The 21,969-nt window shown below is 68.2% G+C and overlaps 3 protein-coding genes across 5 annotated transcripts; all 3 read left to right on the forward strand.

Annotated features, from left to right (window-relative positions):
- Window positions 1–7: 7 nt before the first annotated feature.
- Window positions 8–7,520, forward strand: NACA (nascent polypeptide associated complex subunit alpha). The gene is made up of 8 exons (XM_080570965.1): window positions 8–96; window positions 495–566; window positions 5,654–5,739; window positions 5,834–5,911; window positions 6,190–6,336; window positions 6,435–6,563; window positions 7,011–7,133; window positions 7,391–7,520. The coding sequence occupies exons 2-8, from the start codon at window positions 497–499 to the stop codon at window positions 7,403–7,405; spliced, it is 648 nt and encodes a 215-aa protein (XP_080427091.1). The 5' UTR covers window positions 8–96; window positions 495–496; the 3' UTR covers window positions 7,406–7,520.
- A 683-nt stretch (window positions 7,521–8,203) lies between these two features.
- PTGES3 (prostaglandin E synthase 3) lies at window positions 8,204–17,722 on the forward strand. Of its 3 annotated transcripts, none has more exons than XM_080570964.1 (8): window positions 8,204–8,550; window positions 13,758–13,871; window positions 14,033–14,102; window positions 14,718–14,816; window positions 15,019–15,108; window positions 15,800–15,862; window positions 16,241–16,265; window positions 16,826–17,722. In XM_080570964.1, coding segments are annotated over exons 1-8 (483 nt in total). In that variant the 5' UTR covers window positions 8,204–8,548; the 3' UTR covers window positions 16,846–17,722. The 3 variants fall into 3 exon arrangements, with proteins under 3 accessions (XP_080427090.1, XP_080427088.1, XP_080427089.1); XM_080570962.1 differs by lacking the exon at window positions 8,204–8,550 and adding an exon at window positions 9,713–10,061; XM_080570963.1 differs by lacking the exon at window positions 8,204–8,550 and adding an exon at window positions 12,104–13,257.
- A 297-nt stretch (window positions 17,723–18,019) lies between these two features.
- On the forward strand, window positions 18,020–21,281 carry ATP5F1B (ATP synthase F1 subunit beta). The gene is made up of 10 exons (XM_080570931.1): window positions 18,020–18,244; window positions 18,411–18,593; window positions 18,951–19,125; window positions 19,382–19,503; window positions 19,740–19,924; window positions 20,007–20,165; window positions 20,256–20,378; window positions 20,460–20,672; window positions 20,777–20,978; window positions 21,080–21,281. Exons 1-10 carry the CDS (start codon window positions 18,106–18,108, stop codon window positions 21,175–21,177), a joined length of 1,599 nt encoding a protein of 532 aa, XP_080427057.1. The 5' UTR covers window positions 18,020–18,105; the 3' UTR covers window positions 21,178–21,281.
- Window positions 21,282–21,969: the final 688 nt, after the last annotated feature.

Raw genomic sequence — 21,969 nt, forward strand, 5'->3', positions numbered from 1 at the left:
TGCCCCGTGCCCCGGAAGCGCTCGGCCCTTCCGGAAGTCGCGCCGCCAGCCGCTCGGTGTCTTTCCGCCGCCATCTTGGGCCCCGCTCCCCGCACGGTGAGCGCCGCCGCCGCCATCCGCCGCCATCCGCCGCAGCGGGGCACCGGGGCCGGGGGGGAGGGTGCGGGAGGGCGGTGGCGGCGGGGTCGAGGCCGCCGGGAGCACCCGGGAGGCGGCGGGGACGGGGGAGGCGGGACCGGGGGGGGACCGGAGGGGTTCGGGCCGGACCGGGGGGAAGCGGAGGGGACCGGAGGGGGCAGGGAGGGACCTTGGGGGAGGCGGCGGAGCGGAGCCGTCGGTACCGGGAGGGGCCCGGGGGCTCCCGGTGGGGGGCCAAGCGCCGGTGGTGCGGGCAGGGCGAGCTCCCGGCGGCCCCCCCGGGCGGCTCCCGGTGCGGCCGCGAGCCCGGTGCCGCCGCGAGCCCGGTGCCGTTTTGCTTTCCTCGGTGGGTGCAGCAATGCCTGGTGAAGCTACAGAAACCGTCCCGGCCACGGAGCAGGAGCTGCCGCAGCCGCAGGCTGAGACAGGTGAGCGCGGCGGGGGCGGCCGGGGCCGGGGGCCGGGAGGACAGGGACACACCGGGAGGAAGCGGGGAGCCGTCGGGTGTCAGCCCCGGGACAGGAGCGGGGGGGCTGTCCCGGTGGCTGCGGGTGCTGCCTGCCCCCAGCCGGGGCTTCCCGGAGGGGTGTTGGGGTCGGGACCCCGAGGGAACCCGGTGTGCGCCACGGCACCGGGCGGCCTCGGTCCCGTACGGACGGGAGGCTTTCGGCGGCGGCCCGGGGAGGCGTTGGGTCAGCCACGCTCGAGGCTTTTGGGGGGGATTTGCACGACGAGAGGGGAAACGCTCGCGGGGGCGGCGGGGCGAGGGGGCCGCTGACGGCGGTGGGGGCCCCGTCACGGCAGGACGCCGCGGGGCCGTCCCGGGGCCGCGCTGCGTACCGGCGTGCCCCAGCCCCGGGGGACCGAGGGGCAGAGGGGGCCCTGCCCGCGGGCGTGCGGGATCTGGGGGCCGGGGGAGAAGCCGCGGCGTGCTGCGGGGCCCGGGGGTGCTGGCAGGAAGCCTCCGTCGCCGCCTCCCGCCGCCGGGAGCGGGCTCGAGGGGCGGCCGCCGTGCCGGGGGGGGGGGGGCACCGAGCTCCCCGGGGGCTCGCGTCCCTCGGGGCTTCTCCGGCCCCGTCTCCTCCTGGCGGGTCCCGGCCTCGCGGGGCGCAGCGAGGCTGGGGGACGGCGGCCACGAGCACGTCCCCGGGCAGCGACACGGGAGGGGGGCGGCGGCCTCCGTCCCGCCGTGGGAGGCCTTGGGCTCACCGGGAGACCCGCGGGGGGGGCCCGGCCGCTCTGCGGGGCCCCTTGCTGGGGGGGGGGGACAGAGAAGGAGCAGAGCTGGGGGTGGCACTGAGCCTCCTGGCGGGGTGCTGCCCTGCTCGCTGCCCCCCCCGGCGTGTGCCTCCCCGGAGGAGAAGCGCCCGGCCCCGTGCCTGGGGGCAGCGGGGGGCAGAAGCGTCTGGGCTGTGGTTCGCGGGGAGCAGAGGGGTCCCCGCGCACGGGGGGGGGCTGCCGCTGCCGGGGGGGGGGTGTGAGGACTGGGGCCCCTGAGCGGCCCTGGTGGTAACTGGGGAACCGCTGGGTTGTGCGGCTCCTTTCGCCCGGTCGTGGTGAGAGGCAGCGCCTTGGGGGGGGGGGGGGGGGGGGTGGAATTTGGGGCTGCGTGAGCCGGGCCGGGACGCGGAGCTGCCAAATCCTCAGCCTGGCGGGGGCCCGGCCGCCTGCGGGGCCGGTTCCGCTGCCCCGACCGGTGCCGCCGGTCTCACCTGGTCTCACCGGCCCCAGCAGCGCCGCCCAGCTCCGCCCTGCCTGCGGGGCGCGGGGCGGGGGCCTGGGGCGCTGTCAGGGCCTGTCTGAGCTGGGGGGGGCCCTGCCTCAGCCCCCCAACCTTCTCCCCGCTCAGCTCCCGCAGCCCCGTTGCTGCTCCTCCCGCCGCAGCGCCCGGTGCCCGGTGCCACCCCGTGCGAGCGGCGCGCTGACCGGTGCCGGGGCGTTCCCCCGCCGCTGCCGTGCCCCGGCCCCGAAGGAGCCCCCACGTGCGGGGCGGCGGGGGGAGCGCCCCCGGAGCGGCCGGGCACGCAGCGCGCTCGCTCGGACGTTGCCGCACCGAGGGCCGGGGCTGGGGCCGAGCGGGGGCTGCCGGCGGGTCCCGCTCCCCGTCCCCGTCCCCGCGGGGTCCCGCCGGGCCCGGCCCCGCGGCCGCCCCCTTCTCACGGGTGCGCTTTGTTTCTCTCCCCCAGCTCTTCTCCACGCTGCTCCTTCCCCACCTCTGCCTCCGGCCCCCGGCCCCGCCGCCCCGGCTGCCCCCGGGGAGCCGGCCCCGGCCCCCCTCTCCCCCGCCGTGGTCCCCGCCGCGGCATTTCCCGTCTCCTCCGTGCCCCCCCAGCTCCCTGCCCCGGCCCTGCCCCTTCCCCTCAATTCCCCCCCTCCGGCCCCGGGCTCCCCAGGGCCCGCCGCCGCCGTCCCGCCCGGCCCCGTGTCCCCGGGCCTCCCCCCGCCGCCGGCCCCCGCCGCCGGCCCCGCTGCGGGGCCTTCCCCGCTGAGCCCCGGCCGTCCCCCCGCGGCTCTCGGCCCCCCTGCTGCCCCCCCCAGCCCCGCAGGAACCTCCGTGGCCTCGGCCCCTCGCCCCCCTCCTGCCCCCGCCCCTCCCCACAGCCCTGGGGCGGCCCCGGCTGCTCTCGCCCCGACCCCTCCCCGTCCCGTGGGGCCCCCCCCGGTTTGTACCCAGAGCCCGGGCGCCCCCCTCGTCTGCCCCTTCCTGGCCCCGGCGGTGCCGCTGCCTCCCGCCGCCCCCCAGCCTCCCCTGGCCGCTGCCCCCCCACGCCCCCCCCGTCTTCCTGGCAGCCCCCCTGGCGCTGGCCCCGCTGCCCCCCCCCGGGGCGGCCCCCGGCAGCCCCCCTGCGGCCCCCCAGGGCTCGCTGCCCGCGGCCCCCGTCCCTCCGCTGCCCCCGGCCGCTCCCGCTGGGGCCGGGACCCGGCCTGGGGGCCCTGCCCCGGCAGCCCCCGCAGCCCCGGCACCTCCCGGGAGCCCCGACCCCGGGGCTGCTCCCGGTGCTGCCGCCCTGCCCCAACCCCCCCCAGCCGCCGCCGCGCCCCCCCCAGCACCGCCGGCAGCTCCGGGGGCCGCTGCGCCCGCTGCTCCTGCCGGCTTCCCACCGGCCGTGCCCGTGCTGGCAGCGCCTGCGGCCCCCCCTGCGGCCCCCCCTGCGGCCCCCCCAGCTCCTCTGAGCCCTCCGAATGCCCCCCCGGCCCCTGCTGCCCCCCCGGCCCCTGCTGCCCCCCCAGCCCCTGCTGCCCCCCCAGCCCCTGCTGCCCCCCCAGCCCCTGCTGCCCCCAAACCTCCTCCCTCGAGCCCCCCCCCTGCTGCCGCGCCGCCTCCTGCGGCCCCGCCAGCTCCGGCCGCCCCCGCTGCAGCCCCCGCGGCTCCCGAGGGCCCAGCCCATGCCCCCTCTGCCACCCCCTCTCCTGTCGCACCACCAGGGGCTGCTCCAGCCGCCCCCCCCGCGGCCAAAAATCCCCCAAAGGGCCCCGCCGCTGCCCCAGCTCCCGCAGCTCCCCCAGCTCCGGCTGCCCCCCCAGCGGCCGAAGCGGCTCCCGAGAGCCCGCTCGCTGCCCCTGCTCCCCCGGCAGCTAAAAGTCCCCCCAAGAGCGCTGCTCCCGCCCCCTCTGCCCCTGCTGCCCCCGCTCCGGCCGCCCCCCCTGCAGCCAAAAAGCCCCCCAAGGGCCCGGCCGCTGCCCCAGCTGCCCCCGGTGCCCCGGCTCCTGCGGCTGCCCCGGCTCCGGCCGCCCCCCCTGCGGCCAAGAAGCCCCCCAAGGGCCCGGCCGCTGCCCCCGCTGCTCCCTCTGCCCCCGCTGCGCCAGCTCCTGCAGCCAAAGCGCTTCCCAAGAGCCCCGCAGCCCCCCCCGCAGCCCCCCCCGTGCCCCCGGCAGCCAAAGCAGCTCCTGCCGGCCCGGCTCCTGGCGCTTCGCCTCCTGCTTCTGGTGCCCCCCCAAAGCCTGCGGCCGACCGCGCCGCCCCTGCGCCCCCGAACCCAGAAGCCAACCCCCCCCCCCGCCGCCGCGCCGGGGGGCGGCCTCGCCCCCCCCGCCTCCCCTGTGCCGACCGCCGCCCCTGCCAAGAAGCAGCCCCCCCCGGCTAAGGCCGGCAAGCCTGCCCCGCGCCCCCCCGCCCCGGCCAAAGCCCCCCCGAAAGCCCCCGCGCCCGCCAGCGCTGCCGTGGAGGACGACGACGACCTGCCCCCCCTGCTCCCCCCCGAGGCGCCCGCTGCCGAGCCGCCGCTGCAGCCCATCCTGGTGGACCTCTCCCCCCGAGCCGCCACCGGGGCCCCCGCTGCGGCCCCCCCCGGCCCCCGCAGCCAAGGCGCCCGCGCTGAGGAACGACAAGGGTACCGGCCGCCCCCGTTTGCCGTGTGCATGGAGTGTCACGGGCTGCCCACCGGATACTAACCCCCATTCCCGACCTCCCCGGCACCCCCGCGGCGCGGGCGGCGGAGGCGGGAGCGAGCCCGGCCTGCCCACGGGGCGCTGCCGCCCCCGTCCCGCGGCACTAACGGCGTGGTGTGGGGCACGGAGCACGGGGTGGCCCGCGCGCGGGCGTCGCGGCTGCTGCCTGAGCTGGCTTCACGCTCGAACCCGCGGGGAGAGCCGCGCGCTTGCGTCTGCCGTGTGCTGTGGTTTCCCACCCGCCGAGCGGGGCCGGGGCAGGGCAGGGCCTGGCGGTCCCTGGGTGCCCCCCGGGAGCCTGCGCAGGGCTTTGCCGCGGGCTCAGCGTGGCCGGGGATGCGGAGACCCTTCCCCGAGAAGGAAACGGGACGGAACTCAGGTAACGGCTGCATGAGAGTGTGGTGCTCAGCCTGCCCCGCGGGCTGGAGGCGCGCGGTTCTGCTCTGGGCACCGCCACGTTGCTGGCAAAAAAAAATCCGCGCCACGGTTTCACGAGGGGATCGCGAGCTGACGGCCCCCGGGGCTGCCCGGGCACCTGGCGGCCTTTGGGACGGGCAGAGACCCCAAAACGCTTCCGTGGTGGGGAAACCCCGAGGTCACCCCAAGTCCCCCCCGTCAGGAAGGGCTCAGAAAGGCGCAGCAGCCGCGAGCACGTGGCGAGCCGGGTCTCGTTCGCTCGCTGAGTTGGCGGCTCCCGGCAGGCCCGAGGAGGCGCGAGGGGTGCTGCTGCCGGGCGCTCGCCCTCGAGCCTGGGGCCTCGGTGTCGCGCTGAGCCTCCGGGCGCCCGCGCTGCTCCGGGAGCCCCGCGGAGCGCAGCCTGCCCGGGCACGGCCCTGGCGTGGGTTTTTTGGCCGCTCCTGGGGAGTTTTTGTGCGGTGAGTGCCGGGAGGAGGCAGCTCGTGCCCGGTGCTGTCCCGCTGAGGTTGCAGGGAGGGCGCCTCCCGCCAGGGATTGCTCAGCCCCGCTGCCTGAAATGCGACAGGGGTGGAACTCGTGGCTGCGCCAGCGCCTGGCAGCGCCGGCAGCGGAGTTCACGCCGAGGCAGCGCGGGTCCTCGTGTCCCCGGGCCCGCCTGCTGCTCCGGGCGGGGGTCTGAGCCGAGGAGCCGACGCGTCTCTTTCGGTAGGGTCCGGAACAGAGTCTGACAGCGATGAATCCGTCCCAGAGCTCGAAGAGCAAGACTCCACGCAGGCCACGACACAGCAGGCGCAGGTAGGGAGGAGGAGGGACGCGTACCCGGCCGGGGCAGAGCCCCCAGCGCCGCCGCGGGGTTGTCACCGCTCCCTCTCGTTTGCTCTCCCCGCAGCTCGCGGCAGCAGCTGAAATAGACGAAGAACCCGTTAGCAAAGCAAAACAGAGCCGGAGCGAAAAGAAAGCACGGAAGGTGAGGCGGGTGGGCCAGAGCTGGCCGCAGCGAACGGCCCGGGCTCGGCTCAGGGTCGGGCGCGGCGTCCCCGGGTGTTCGGGTGCTCGCCTCGCGAGCCCGTTGGGGACAGCGGCCCCTCTCCCCCTGCCCCGCCCCTGCGGCAGGAGAGCTTTGCGTGATTTTCCGCCCTCGTTAGACCCCGAGGCCGGGGGCTGTCCCCGAGCACAGGCCCAGTCCTTGCGGCTGGGCTGCCTCCGGAACTCCTGGCCTCATTCCCTTCCTCGCTCGCTTTTCAGGCGATGTCGAAGCTGGGCCTTCGCCAGGTCACAGGGGTCACCAGGGTCACCATCCGGAAATCCAAGAACATCCTCTTCGTCATCACAAAGCCAGACGTGTACAAGAGCCCGGCATCGGACACCTACATAGTCTTCGGCGAAGCGAAGGTGGGCTGGCCGCGTGGCCGGCTGCCGAGCTGCACGGTGCTGGGGCGCGCCCCGGGGTGCGGCGGGCAGGCCTCGCTCACGCTCCTTCCCTCCTGCAGATCGAAGACCTGTCCCAGCAGGCCCAGCTGGCAGCCGCCGAGAAGTTCAAAGTGCAGGGAGAAGCTGTCTCGAACATCCAGGAGAACACGCAGACCCCCACTGTGCAGGAGGAGAGCGAGGAAGAGGAGGTGAGCCTTCCCCGCCGTAGCCCTGTGGCGGGGCCGGGCGCTTCCCCGGCCGTCCCCTGCCCGCGGCCGTCTCGCTGCGGGGGCCAAGCAGCGCGCGCTGGCCCGGAGGTGCCCCGGGGAGCTCCGGAGGCAGGGGCTGGGTTTGCAGGCTCCTTACCTGCCGCTCCCGCCTGAGCCTCCTGCCCGGCCGCCTCCGGAGGCGGTGTTCAGACACGAGGTTTTCTTTCCTTTCCCTCGCCTCGGCGGCAAAAGGAGGTGCGGGGGCTTACCCCGGAGGTCCTGGTCCCAGTCCCTGCCAGAGGAGCGTCCGCAGGGCTGGGGCCTGCCCCAAAGCTTCCTGGGGCCTGAGCGGGAGCGACCCCGATCCACGCGATCCCATTTTCCTCCGCCGGGCGCGGAGCAACCTCTGCGTTCGGCTGCAGTCAGCCCTGGGCTCTGTCTCCTCAGGTCGACGAAACCGGTGTCGAGGTGAAAGACATTGAGCTGGTCATGTCTCAGGCGAACGTGTCCCGGGCGAAGGCAGTCCGTGCCCTGAAGAACAACAGTAACGATATTGTAAATGCTATAATGGTGAGTGGCGGCGGCGGCCCGGAAATCTGGGGGGCCGGGGAGGGAGCGGGGTTGGAAGCGGGACTCCCTGGGCGGGAGAGGCGCGTGCGGCGCGGCATTGCCTGCGGGTGCGAGCAGAGCGAGGGCTTGGGGTTGTGCGGGGCGGGGCAGGGGGCGTGGGGCTGGCCGGGACCGGGTCCCTGCGCGTGGCCGGGGCACGCGGGGCTGCGGGCCGTGGGGCCGCTGGAAGCTGGCTCCTGACTCGTCTCTCTCCGCAGGAGTTGACGATGTAGCCATCAGGAGGGAGGAGCCTTTTTTGGTGTTTCAGAGAAAAGTAAAATGAAACTAAATTTAAAATTTGTACTATTTCTATCCATTAATAAAAGTTGTGGCTTATTGTTGGTGAAACGCTTTTCCCCCTCTGGTTCGGCCTTGCTGCCGTCCCTTCCCCGGTAGCGGAGGCCCCAGGGTGGAGCCTTCCTCTCGGGGAGATCCCGGCCCCGATACCCCGGCGCGTCCTGCCGGGGTGGAACAGCGCCTGCCCGCTCCCCGCTTCCTTCCTCACACCCGGCCCGGAGCCTCAGGGGGAGGCCGTGAGGGGAGCGGGGCCGGGGGAGACCCCGGGGGTCCCGTAGTGGCCTCCCGGTGGGCAGCGCTCGGGGGGGGGAACCTCGCGAGGGGAGCGGGGCAGGAGGCGCGGGGCGCTGGCTCGGCAGGGAGCTGGTTGGGGGCCTTCCACGGCCCTCCTGCCCCCTGCGCCTCGGCGGGAGGCCCGGGGCCGGGCAGGGGAGCAGCGAGTTAACGGCGGGGGCAGAACCGGCGGCTGCGCGGCGAGCCCGGCACCGGGGGGAGGCCGCGGGGCCCCGCCGGGCCTAGGCCTAAGGCCCAGGCCCGGGCCCAGGCCTCCCCCGTCGCCATGGCAACCGCCGACTTCTCCGTCTCCACAGCAACCGCCCCCCCGCCCCTCCGTCACCCCGGGCAACCGCCGGCCCCGCCCCCTTTCTGGGGCGGGCGGTGCGCAGCGCGCCTGCGCCTCGAGAAGCTGCTAGAAGGGAGGAGGGAGCGGGAGCCCGCGCGCGCGGCGAGGGGCGGGGCGCGGGCGGCGCCTGCGCGGGGAAGGGGGGAGGCCGGCGGCGGGCGGGCGGCGCGCATGCGCAGCGGCGGGAGGCGGCGCGGCGGGGTTTTTGCTGCGTCACCAGCGCTGGGCGCCGCCGCCGCCGGAGCGCGCGGGGCATTGTGGGAGCGAGGCCGCGCCGAGCCCCGAGCCCGCAGCGGAGCCGCCGAGCCCCGACCGGCCCCGACCCCGGTCCCGTTCCCGTTCCCGCCCCGTCGCTGTCGCCGCCTCCAGGCCCGGAGCCGCCCCGGTAGCCCGCCGCCGGGTCCTCCCCCCCGCCTCCGAGGAGCGTCAGCCGGAGCCGCCGCCGCCGCCATTCGCCATGTGAGGCCCGCGGGAGGGCGACGGGAGGAGGCCGCGGCCCCGCCGGTAGCGGCGGGAGGGGGGAGGGGGGGGCGGCGGCGGCTCCGCGCCGTGACCTTGGCCCGGCCCCGCCGCGTGGCCCCGGGCCGGGCCCGCCGCGCTGCCGCCCGCCGGAGGCGCCGTGGGGCGGCCGGGAGCTGCCCGCCGCGCTCCTCGGGGCCCGGGCACCGGCGGCGGGCGATGAATGGGGCCGGGGCGGAGCCGGCCGGGGGGGGCCGCGGGCCGGGGTGGAGCCGGGGCCGGCGCCGGGGGGGCCGAGCGGGGCCGGCGGGTGGCGGAACGCGCGGGGTTCCCCGGGGCGCGGCGGCGCTCAGCCCGGTGAGCGGCGGAGAGGCGGCGGAGGGGAGCCGCCCGCGCGGTTTCCCCTTCCGCCGTTAAAGCGAGCACCGCGGGAGAGGCCCCCGGGGGTAGCGGAGCACCGGCCCCGGGCGGGATCCGACGCTCCGGAGCGCCTCGGCCGGTCCCGGTCCCGGTCCGGTGGCCTCGTAACGCCGCGAGGCCGCCTCCGTGCCCCGGAACCGGTGCCCGCCGTTCGCGGGGGGAGCCCCGAGCAGCGCCAGGAGCCGGTGGAGGAGCCGAGCAGCGCGGCGTGGCCGGGGCTCGGAGAGCGAAACGAAAGCGGCGGGGAAGAGGCGCGCCGCCCGCCCGGCTCCCGGCGGCGGGCCGGATTTCCCTGAAACTGCGCCTGCGTTTCCCGAGGACTCTGCGGGGGGATCCGCGATGGGGCCGGCGGCGCCCGTCCGAGCCGTTTTCCCTCTGCCCGGAGCACCGCGGGGAGCGTCGGCCGCCCCAGGAGCAGCCCACGTGAGCTTTTTGCCGCCTCGCCGCTGGGGAGGCATCCCCGTCTCCGCAGCCCTTCCGAAACTCCGAGTCGGGGGCCGCTTCTCCGTAACGTGACTGAAAGCGAGGAGAACGTAACGAAGCCGGGGTTCTTCGCGTAGCGTTTGCAGAATGCGTCATCCTGAAACCGTTGCTTTTTTTTTTTTTTAAAAAAAAGAAAAAAAAGCAACAGCCGTGCTGGGGTATGAAAATGAAAGCAAAACCAGTTACATAGACCAAAATTCTTGCCGCCGCCTGTAGACCTAAACGGCTTCTCTGGTAATCCTGTTTGGGGGGTGAAAATCTTGTTGGGCATGCAACTTCGGCGATGCGCTCAGCTGTAGGAGCTGTCAGTGTGCTTTCCGGGGAAGGAGGCTGAGCTCCAGCGGGTCACAGCCTGCGGAACAGACGAGGGAAAGCACGCGGGCAGGTCTGGAACCTTCTCAAATGGCATCGAGCAGCGGGACTTGTGGTTCGGCCCGTGGGTACAGGACGCGAGGACCTCCGACGGTGGGCGCAGAAGCGGGCTTGGGAAGGGAACGGGGCGTCCGGGGCTCTGGGCAGCTGCCCGGGCCCCGGGGAAGAGAGCGACGGTGCACGGTGTCGTCGTGGCGTCGTCTGGAAGCGACAGCCGGCGGAGACCTTAAATACAGGTGCGCGGTGGCTGCGGCTCTTCAGGAAGTATCCAAAAACCTGCGGGTGGCAGCAGGCGTAGTTCGGACAGGTCTTGGCGGGGCGCGGGGGCTCGCTCTCCGACCCCGCGCTGCGCGCTCGAGCCGCCGCTGTTGGCAGCAGGCGGAGGGAAGGGGAAATTGATGGATTCCGGTCCCGTGCGCTCAGCGCAGCTGAGCGGGAAGGAGGAAGCGGGGGGCTCTCCGCGTAGCGAACGCCTCTGTCTGGAAGCCCGGCTGGTGCTCCTCCGTGCCGGTGAGAAAACAGAGCGGGGTTCCGCGTGGGCGTGGGGGAAGCGCCTCTCCGAAAGGGCTCTGAGCACGCGTGCTCCTCGCCGGCGGCCTCCCGGGAAGCTGGGTGTAGGCAGCGAGGCAAATCAGCCGGGCGAGACGCGTCCCGTCCAGCCCTTCTGGTGGCAGCTCTCACGTGGCCTGCGCTGTTCTGAGCGCGAAGTCGGGATTGAAAGCGCCTCGTCAGGCGGCCGGAGGGAGCTCCCGTTCTCCGTTTGAGGGAGAGGATGAGAGGCGTGAGGCTTTTACTCGGGTGGGCAGCCGAGTTCCACCACAGTCGCGCTCTCACTCCCCCTCCTCGAAGAGAAAGGGGGAGAAAATGCGACGCAGAGGGCGCAGGGTTTGAGGTAGGGACGGGGAGATCGCTCAGCAATTATTGGACGGGCAAAACAGACTCGGAGTAGGGAGATCGGAAGATGTAGTGCCTATTCCTGACAAGCTGGAGAAGCGAGAAACAAAGGAAAGAAACCAAAAACGCTTCCCCCCCCCATCCGCCCCCTTGCACCTCCTCCCCCCGAGCAGTGCAGGGGAACGGGGGCTGCGGTCGGCCCCTGGCGCTTCGTCTCCGCAGCTCCTCGGTCCCTCTGTGCCCCTGCTCCCCGTGGGGTCCCTCCCGCGGACGCCGTCCTGCCCGAGCTGAGCCTGCGGGGGCTGCCCGCAGGCAGCAGCTCCTCGAGAGCTGCTCCCACATGGCTCCGTCCCACGGGCTCCGTCCCCCAGGAGCACGCGGGTCCCCCACGGGCGGCAGCTCCTGCGGGGGCTCCTCTCCGCGGGCTGCAGCGTGGATCCCTGCCCCACCGTGGGGACACCCATGGGGACAGCCTGCTTCACCGTGGTCCTCGCCGCAGGGGACTTCTGCTCCGGCGCCTGGAGCACCTCTCCCCCTCCTTCTTCACTGACCTTGGCGCCTGCAGGGCTGTTCCTCGCTCCTCTCGCTCTCCCGGCTGCTGTGTGGCGCAGCTTTTTTTTATTTTTCTTTTCCCTGTCTTAAATCTGCTCTCCCAGAGGCGCAAAACAACATCGCTTATTGGCTCAGCTCTGGTCAGCAGCGGGGCCCTTACCAAGCGTGGGGCAGCTTCCAGATCCTTCTCACAGGAGCCGCCCCCGTGGCCCCCCGCTACCGAAACCTTGCCACGTAACCCCCCTGCGGGAGGGTAGGAGAAACGGCCGAACGGACCCGGCTGACCGGTTCTGCCCGTGATGCAGTCACCGCCGTCAGGGCGGGAGGCGCCGGACGCCCGGGAGGCGACCGAAGTTTGCTGTCGGAAGCAGGGCTCCTGTTCTGGGAAAAACTCTCCGGTCCCATCCCTCTTCGCGTGGCTCCGATGCCCGCGAGCTTCCCTCGGCGCTGGGGCGGCTCGTACAGAGTTTGGAAGCCGCGTGAGCGCTGCGGGTGCCTCGGCGCGCCTGAGCCTGGCGAGATAACCAAGGTCATGGCCAAACCGGAGCGACGCGACCGAGGAACGTGCGCGGCTTCCCGGGAAGGCCGGGGATGTCTCCACTGACGCTGAGAAGCGCTCGGGAAGTGTTGATGCCCTGCACAAAAGCCCCCGGCATCGTCGTTAGCAGGGACACTGCGGTTTCTGTTCTGCTGGCAGCGCGTTTGAGCGACGTGCCCCGTTCCGCGCAGCAGGAGTCGTCCTCCGCTGGTGCCCGGGCGCGGTGGTTTGGGTCTGGGGGCACGGGGAGGGGCGCAGAGCAGCCAGAGGGGAGCTGAGCGGGGCGGCCACGGCCTCGCCCTTCCTCGGAGAGCTCCGCGTTCCCCAGGAGAAGAGGAAATCTGTCTCCAGTGAGGCATTAATACCGTGGTGAGGAAACCGCTGCTGCTGCTGACCTTTATCTGGAAAACCAGATGCCTCCCGCAGTATTGCTTAAAAGTGCTGCTAAAGGGGGAAGAGGTTCTCGCCCCGCGGGGCGGTGGCTCACTGGAAAGCGGGGGCTGCGCTCAGAGCTGCCCCGCTCTGAGGGCCCGGTTCCTGGCTGGGCTCAGGCGGTGGCGGCTCGTGGCTCCAGGCGGAGCTGGGAGCAGGCAGGAGCGTTTTGCTGGGAGGCGCGGGGAGCCGCGAGGATGAAAGCAGCCGCACCTTAACAGCGGGGTGAGGAGCGCCGCTTGGGTGGGTGACTCTGGTGCCCGAGTTTGGTGGCCGAGGGGACTTCAGCATCTGCTTTTCTCGCTGAAAGCCCTTCCCCCTGGCGGTCCTTCTGCCCGTGCCCCTTCTGTGGCTAAATCGCAGCGGCTGGGCCCCCGTCGTCTTTGTGCCCCGCTCAGGACGAGCACACGAGGCAGGGTTTCAGCTGGGAGGGCGGCGGGCGGCGCGCTGCGAGCAGCGGAGCCGCCGCTGGTCCCGGGGGAGGCGCGAGCTTAACCCGACCTGGCACAGCGTGGGTGAGCCCGGTATCTGAGGGCCGGATCTGCTGACAACAGGTGCGTCAAAATCCGTCCTGGAGGCTTAGCGATGTCACCTGGAAGGTTCTGGAAAGGTGATTCTGCTCCCGGGCTGCAGCGCTCGCAGCCCAGACGTCCCCGCCTCGCAGCGGGCAGGGGCCGACGCTCGGTCGCGCAGGGACAGGAGCGCTCCCGGTGAGCGCAAGGTGAGCGAGCGTCGGTCCAGAGCCGCGAGCGTCGGCCCTGGCTTGGCAGCGCCTCGGCTGCGAAATTCCAGCCTGGGTCGCGCAGCTCTGGAACGCGGCCGGGGCGCGAGAGCGTCCGCGATCATCGCCCGTGGCTTAGCAACAGCAGCTCCCGCCGGGCGCCGCTCGCTCGGCCCCGGAATGCGGGCGTTGAGCTCGGGGCTGGGCTCCGGCGGCCGGGGAAGGAGGGGAGGCGGCGGGAGCCCGCGGCTGAGGCCGGAATGGCCGCGCTCGAGCGTCGCCGCTTGTCTGGCGGGTGAGTTGTCGCTGCCGAACGGCGAATGTGCGGCGGCCGTGGACGGGCTGCGGCTCGTCCTGATGTCTGGGGGAAGCCAGAAGGGGGACCCTCGAGGGATGCGGCCGGCTCGCCGCTCGAGTCCGCGTTCGTAGGGCGCTGTAGCGAGGGTGAGAACGGCGATCCTTCCTTCTTCACAGCGCTGCTGATCTCGGCTGGGTTTTGTTCGTGGTAAAATTCCTGAACGTCCCGTCTTCCCTCCAGCCTTTGTGCCTTAAACGACTTTTAAAAGATTGTTAATTGTAAGCTCGTAGCGCTTTTAAGAACAGGTGGAATTCCTTTAGTTAAAGTTCTCTACGTGCACTAAAACTCAAGCTGCTCTGTGGCTGTGTATCAGGAGAAACGTAAGGTTAGGTAAAGCTGAGCTTACCTGGCAGCAAAAGGCTGGGGCTTTAATCTTTTAAATACTGGCAGAAAGATGCAAACCCTAATTTGAATTTCTCCTGCCCCTCTGTTTGCAGGCAGCCTGCTTCTGCGAAGTGGTACGACCGAAGGGACTATGTCTTTATTGAATTTTGCGTTGAAGACAGTAAAGATGTTAATGTAAATTTTGAAAAATCCAAACTTACGTTCAGGTAAGCGTAACCTGCGCCTCCGCAAAGCTGCGAGGCACAAGGATGCCCGAAAGCTGTACTGCTGCTGGTTAGGTTTTTTTCTTAAAGTAGCAAGTTCTGTTATTGAAGTGTATTTGTGCTACAAGATACTTCCCGCTAAAGATGTGTTTTTCTCTTAACAGTTGTCTTGGAGGAAGCGATAACTTTAAACACTTAAATGAAATCGACCTTTTTAATAATATTGATCCAAATGTAAGTATCCTCTGGATTCTCTTTTTACTGCTGTGTCCGGAACGCTCAGCTCCTTCTGATGCACACCTCCCACCCTTCCGAAGCAAACTGGGTGCTGCTTGGGAGGGATTTGTTAGTCGTTGCATGACAGGTGGCATCTTAAAGGCTTCCAGTTCTGATGGTACTCGCTGTCACCCCCTGTCCCACGTGTGCAGGCAGTAAGGGGTGCTGTAAAACTGCCCCGGGTATGTTCAGGCAGTCCCAAACAGAGCTGGTGCCACCCCGCCTGGCTCCACTTCTTGATAGTTGGATGCGCAGCGGTGTTCTGACTAAAAGCGTACTGTCGGTTTTTGAATTTGTTTAGGTCTGTTCATAACGGGAGTTACTCTGACAAATACTGCATCACCTTACAGCCACCCAAAGACACTCCCGTGTGTCTGAGTTTAAGCGTGTTCTTACAGTCCGAGGAACAACTTGGTCGTGATGCTGGACGTAGCTTAAAGAGCGGGCAGTATTTTTGGGTCAAAGAATAAGTTGATAGCTTAAGAGAAACGAATCTAATACGAGTATGTGGTGATGCTAGTGATTGTTAATACTAACAGATGCTTGCTTTTTTTCCCCTCCCTCTTCTTCCAGGAATCAAAGCATAAAAGAACAGACAGATCTATCTTGTGTTGTTTACGAAAAGGAGAATCTGGTCAGGCATGGCCAAGGCTAACAAAAGAGAGGGCAAAGGTGGGTTTGGGCTCTCTGATGGGCAGAGCAGTAGCTCACGTCTCCCCTATTTTATTTTTATTTTGGGTCATGTTTAAATTGTGTAGCAGTTAATGGCTCACTTGCCGTGCTCCTGATCAGAATGGCAGTTCTGAGTGACTCTCTGAGTAGTAACAGTTCATTTCTTGCTTGTCCTTAAATAACTTCTTGTGTTGCTGTACAGCTCAACTGGCTCAGCGTGGATTTCAACAACTGGAAAGACTGGGAAGATGATTCAGATGAAGACATGTCCAATTTTGATCGCTTTTCCGAGGTATAGGAAGATGAATAGCTGGAGGATTGGGTTTCCTTTTGGGTGGCCTGTGGGCAAACAGCGACTGACAGCTGCAGGGAGTCACACTCCTTGGCCTGCTCTTCCTCCTGCTTCCTTGGCCATTGCTCTCGGGGCAAGCTCTGCCAGTTAGCCGAGGCACGGCTCTTGGTTTCCCACTTGGTGCCACCTGGACAATGTTGCTTGGAGCAAAATTAATTTATAACAGTAATTTATGGTGTCGTGGAGCATTGCTGGTTGTACGTGAGTAGCAGCCGTGCTGCGCTGTCTAATAAGCGCAGCGTGAAGGTTGACTGTACAGGTGCAGAGAGCGCAGTGCTCACAAATGAGCGTCCAGGACAGGAAAAAACACCTCAGCTCTGGAGCCAGACTCCAGCTGCTCGAACCCCCGCTGTGCGAGCTGTTGGCGCTGCAGTGCGATGGTCAGTTTGTGCTCGTTACCAAATACGAAACAAATGATGGTCCCATTGCACGTGTCGGCGCTAAATCAGCTCAAAGTTCTTTGCCTCTTCACCTGGTAATTTTTGCTTAGGTGCAACAAGACTTGTCAAAGCAGCAGGTGGAGGTTTGTAGCAACTTCAAGCTATTTATAGATCGTTAGTGTTCCCCTGCTCACCGACTGATTGGAGTTGGCTTCCCTCTGTGTAACGTGGCTATTATCTTTCTTGACCAGATGATGAACAACATGGGTGGAGATGACGACGTAGACCTACCAGAAGTAGATGGGGCAGAAGATGTGAGTACTTTGCAGTAAGCGTGTGTAGGGCTGGCTAAGGGCGCTGCACGTTCACTGCTACTCGCTGAAGTTAAAGTTGCGTTCCCCACCTGAGCGCTGTCAATAGCACAGACTGCCAGACTTCGGATAAGTGGCGCAGTCTGGCAAAATCCCCTCGAGTAGCTGGATCGAAGCTTGCAGTGTCCTGGGCAGCTTGGCGTCATACTTCTCTGCGGAGATTATTGGTTATTACGGGTCTGTTTTTTACTAGTAAAGCTTAACTAAAGCATGCCCTGTAGTTCCTTGAAATACGCTTACTGACAGCGTGCTTGCTACACTGAGCTTTGAACGTGCCTCCAAGCACAGTCTGTTCCACTTAATGGTGTTTTTTCTTTCCAGGACTCACCAGACAGTGATGATGAAAGTAAGTTGGTGTTTTTGTTTTTTCTGCACCTGTGCAACGGTCTGGGGGCTGCTAGTTGAGGGAGCTGTGCAGGGCCAGCAGATGTGCCGTCCTGTCGGTCCTGCTAAATCCGGGCTGCCAGCTAATGCCAGTGCCTTGCTCCAGCAGCATGAGACGATATAATCTAGTGAAAGCCTTAGCACGCCAGCACGAAATACTAGTTTGACCTTCCCAGACTGCTGCAGTCCTGATGAGGCTTTGGCTGTAACGGCAGCCGTCACCAACACAGAGCTTCAGCGCTCGCAGTGCTGGCCTGGTTCGTGCAAGTTGGGCACTTGCACAGCAGGGGCTGCACGGAGACCGTACGTGCAGAGAACCAGCTCCACAATTCAGAGTGCCCGCAGCGGTGAGGTCAGAGACCCGAAACTGCCCTGTGCCTGTCTTGTTCAAGGGCTGTATCTTCTCGCTTGTGTTCCTTGTGATATAATAGGGCTCCTGGGAGCTGCTTGGTTTTTTTTTTGTTCTGTTTTGTTTTTAAAGAAAAAAAACAAACTAATCTCTTACTTTTTTTTCCCCTCTAGAAATGCCAGATCTGGAGTAAGAAAAACTGTTGTCTTCAGGGTTTGGGGAAAGAACTTCATCACATTTCATAATTGAGATAAGAATTCCTGAGTTGATAGCCCTAAAGGGAGATATTGCATCCTTTAACCCATTTTCAGTCCATTTTAAATGGCTTCACTGATGGTAGGTGTGTACCATTGTGCGGGGCAGTCTTAAGCCACGAGAGGCAATAATGTTATGCATGAACCGTTTTCCAGACTTCCAAAAAACCAATTGAGGTGTAGGCAATCGATACAGAACAGTTGCAATAAAGTTTACAGAGCCTCCTTGCCTCGTAGCAGATGTAATTACAACGGGAGAATTCTGAATTTACGTCAAGTGCTAAATTGGCATTTCCCCCCCCCTCTGTGGCCTGCAGGTAGATCCGAAATTAAGCTTGTACCTGGAACAAAAACTGGCTGAACCAACGTTAGCTAATTGGGTCACAAAATTTAACAGGTGATGCGCAATACCTCTGTGGTGTCTTCAGGTGTGTTCCACTAATGTTTTTATTAAAAAGGAAACAAAATCCTCTTTGTTTGGTATTTAATCGCTAGTTGCGTGTTCAGATGTATCCCAGCTGAAAGCGGCGCCCCAGCTCCAGCTTCCCCCCGAGCGCGGGGCCGCGCGTTGTTGCTTGTCCATCTGTACATTTAGACCAAATCGTATTTGCACTGTTGGTGTGGCGATGCGTGAGGAGGTGTTCGACACTAGCGGGATCTTTTACGGTAGTTTATTTGACCAGCTCGTGACAAGGCTGAAAAAGGAAGAAAAAAGAAAAAAAACAAACAAAAAAAAAAACAACCTCAGTTTGTGTTCAGAGCAGCGGGGATTTTTTTAATGTCTACATTCTTTCTAATAAACTGTTGAAGACTCCACGCCTGGGCTCCTGCCTCCCTGCCTCACGGGGCGCTCCAAGATGGCGCCGGGGGGGGGGGGGAGCTGGGGGCGCGAGGCCGCGGTCACCGCGCCCGCCCAAGGACACGGGCGGGGCACGTGCGCTCTGCGCCCGCCCCTTCCGGCCGGCTAGCAGCGCCCAATCGGCGCCGCGCCTTTCCAGAGGGGTCGGCGCGCGGGCCAATGGCGAGGAAGCGGAGAGCGGGAGCGGCGGCGAGCCCGGCCAATGGGGGCGCGGGCACGGCGGGAGCGGGTGTGCCTCTGCCCAATGAGCGCGCGCGGCGGGCGGTGACGCGTGGCAGACGCCCCGCCCTCCGGAGGCCTGCGCCGTGCGGGCGGGCGAAGGGGCTCAGTCGGCGCCGCCATGTTGGGGCTCGCGGGTCGCTGCGCCGCCGCCGCCGCCGCCGCCCGGCCGGTGCTGAGCCGCGGGGCCGGGCCGGCCAACGGCCTCCTGCCGCTGCTCCTCAGCCGCGGGGCCGGCCCGGCCGCCGCCACCGGCAGCCGTGAGTGGGGAGCAGCCGCGGGGTCACCTTGCGGCCTGCGGGGCGCGGGGGCCGTTACCGGGGCGGGTGCGGGGGACCCCGGGGGGGCCGCACCGGGCCGGGCTGCGCCGAGCGGGGCTCCTGGTCCCGGTGCTGCCCCCCCCCCGACCCGCGCCTCTCCCCGCAGGCCGCCGCTATGCCGCCCAGCCGGCCCCCGCCGCCAAGGCCGGCGCCAGCACCGGGCGCATCGTGGCCGTTATCGGCGCCGTGGTGGACGTGCAGTTCGACGAGGGGCTGCCGCCCATCCTCAACGCCCTGGAGGTGCAGGGCAGGGAGACGCGGCTGGTGCTGGAGGTGGCGCAGCACCTGGGTGAGTGGCTGCCCGCCTGCCCCGGGGGGTGCCGCAGCTTGGGGGGGGGGGGCCCTCCCGTGACGATGAATTTCGGTGACTTTCGTTCTTCTGAGCTCGCTGAAGCCACACGTTGCAGTCTGAGGAGGGCGAAAATGGCTGCTGCAGGGCTGCGGCCCGCCGCCGCTGTGGGGTGGGTCTGGCCCGGGCTCTTTTTCTGTGTTTTTTTTCCTCATTTTGTTCCTTGGCCCCGCTCCTTGCAGTCCTTCCCCCCCAGCTGACCGTTCCCTTGGCAGGGACGGGAGGAGGTGGCGGCAGCTGTCTTGCAGGGTCAGCTCGAGGGCACTGCGGTAAAACGCTGTCCTTGGGCCTTGGCAGGGGAGAACACCGTGCGCACAATTGCCATGGACGGGACGGAAGGCCTGGTGAGGGGACAGAAGGTGCTGGACTCCGGCGCGCCCATCCGGATCCCCGTTGGCCCTGAGACCTTGGGCAGGATCATGAACGTCATCGGGGAGCCCATCGACGAGAGGGGTCCCATCACAACGAAACAGTGAGTGGTGCTGCAGGCCGGGGGATGAGCGCCACGCAGGGTTTGGAGGTAGGGGGCTCTGGTCCTGGCAGCAGCCGGGCTCGTGCAGTTTCTTCAGCTGCTCGGAGGCGCCCAGGCTGCGCGCAGCTGGATTCTGCGCGTCCCCGCTGCGTTTGGGTTTCTGGGCTGCGAGCAGGGACCACGCTCCCGCGGTCTCCTGGCCCCGTGGCAGAGGGGCTGGATTTGGCCGCTCAGCTGCTCCCCCCTCTCACTGCAGGTTTGCTGCTATCCACGCCGAAGCCCCCGAGTTCGTGGAGATGAGCGTTGAGCAGGAGATCCTGGTGACGGGGATCAAGGTGGTGGACCTGCTGGCCCCCTACGCCAAGGGCGGCAAGATCGGTACGTGGCACCCGGTGGGAAGGGGGGCGCCCGGAGAGGGGGGGCCCCATGCCCACCCCAGGGCTCGGGAGCGGTCCCCGTGCAGCAGCTTCCTTCGCTGATGAGTAACCCTTTGACTTTCGTTCTACTGAGCTTGCTGAAGCAACGCTTAATTATCTGAGGAGGAAAGGGGTGAAGGGAGACCCCTGGGGTGGCCGGAGGGGCTCTGGGTTGAGGAGGACACCCTTTCCCCCCAGGTTTATTCGGAGGTGCCGGCGTCGGCAAGACGGTGCTGATCATGGAGCTGATCAACAACGTGGCCAAAGCGCACGGCGGTTACTCGGTGTTCGCCGGTGTCGGGGAGCGAACCCGGGAGGGGAACGACTTGTACCACGAGATGATCGAGTCCGGGGTCATCAACCTGAAAGACACCACTTCCAAGGTGCGCGGGGTCTGCGGGGGGTGAGGGGGGGGGTCCCAACAGCGCGGCGGCCGTGCTGACGCTGGGTTCCGCCACCCCCCAGGTCGCCCTGGTCTACGGGCAGATGAACGAGCCCCCGGGTGCCCGCGCCAGGGTGGCGCTGACCGGATTGACGGTGGCCGAATACTTCAGGGACCAGGAGGGTCAGGACGTGCTGCTCTTCATCGACAACATCTTCCGCTTCACCCAGGCTGGCTCAGAGGTCGGTGCCGGAGCCCAGGCAGCCGAGGGGGGGGCCGGACCCCTCGCGGCGGGCACCGCCGGGCCTCTCACCGCCTCTTTTCCCCCCCAGGTGTCAGCCCTGCTGGGGAGAATCCCCTCCGCCGTGGGCTACCAGCCCACGCTGGCCACCGACATGGGCACCATGCAGGAGCGGATCACCACCACGCGCAAGGGTTCCATCACCTCGGTGCAGGTAGCGCTGGAGCCGGGCGCGCCGGGCGGGGGTCGCCTCCCCCCGCCTCCGTCCCAGCGCCCCCCCTGCTCCCCCCCCTAGGCCATCTACGTGCCCGCCGATGACTTGACCGACCCTGCCCCCGCCACCACCTTCGCCCACCTGGACGCCACCACCGTGCTGTCCCGCGCCATCGCCGAGCTGGGCATCTACCCGGCCGTGGACCCGCTGGACTCCACCTCCCGCATCATGGACCCCAACATCGTGGGGCCCGAGCACTACGACGTGGCCCGGGGCGTGCAGAAGATCCTGCAGGTGAGGGGGACGGGGCGGCCGCCACGGAGGGGGGGCTGGGGGGAGGCAGGAAGCGCTGCCCCGGCTGCTCACCGCCCCCGCCCCGGCTTTGCCTCGCCCCCCAGGACTATAAGTCCCTGCAGGACATCATCGCCATCCTGGGCATGGACGAGCTGTCGGAGGAGGACAAGCTGACGGTGGCACGGGCGCGCAAGATCCAGCGCTTCTTGTCGCAGCCCTTCCAGGTGGCCGAGGTCTTCACCGGCCACATGGGCAAGCTGGTGCCGCTCAAGGAGACCATCAAGGGCTTCAAGCAGATCCTGGCAGGTGAGGCGGCCCCCCCAGGAAGCTCCGGGGGGAGCGGGGAGTTGGGCTCTCTGCCCCTTCCCCCCCCACCCCTCCCCGCTGATGGCTGTGTCCCCCCCCAGGTGAATACGACCACCTCCCCGAGCAGGCCTTCTACATGGTGGGGCCCATCGAGGAGGCGGTGGCCAAGGCGGAGAAGCTGGCCGAAGAGCACGCGTGAGCAGGGCCGCCCCCACCCCCGCCCCCTTCCCTGGCTCCGTGCGGGGCCAGACCCCCCCCAAAAAAAAAGTATTTAAAATTTCCAATAAAATGTTGGTGAAAACAGCCCCGGGGGCCCTGCGTGCCAGGGGGCGGGGGGGCAGGAGCCCTGTGAGCCCCTGCCCGGGGGGGGGGCAGCGGGACCGGGCTGCCCTTCCCACCCCCCCCCTCACCCTGTGGGGGCTTTGTGCCCCCCACCCCCCGGTGCCTGGCCGAGCCAAGCTGTGTCGGGGGGGGTGGGGGCTGGATCCGTTGCCCCCAGCCCCACGGGGCCTTTCTGTACCGGGGGGCCCACAGCAGCTGGGGGTGACCCCCCCGCGTGTGGGGCTTTGGGGTGGGGGGGGGAGGTTGGCAGCTGCGTGCAGCGGGGGGGGGCCGCCCCCTCCCCTCCTCCCCCCCCGGGCTCCTGCAGCACAAAGAGCTCCCGGCCGGCCCTGCCAGATGGGGCTTTGTCTGCGGGGTCCCGGGGGGGGGGCCGCCGGGGCCCTCCCCTCCGCCGCGGTCGCAACCTGCCGGGGGGGGGGGAAGGAGACACCGGGACCCGTGGGTGCTGGGGGGGGGGATCCCGGGGGGGTTCCCTGCGGTGGGGTGGGGGGGGGACACACACACGGAGGTGCTCTCAGCAGCGCCCCCCCCCCCGCAGCAAAGCGCTGCGGCCCCTTTAAACGGCGGCGCGTCCCGGGGGGGGGCGGGGGCGGCCGCCGCCATCACGAGGGGCCGCGGGCACCGGCACCGGGGGGGGGTGGGACCGGCA

This window comes from Anser brachyrhynchus (assembly GCF_964034855.1).
Source record: "Anser brachyrhynchus genome assembly, chromosome: 29".
NCBI lineage: Eukaryota > Metazoa > Chordata > Aves > Anseriformes > Anatidae > Anser > Anser brachyrhynchus.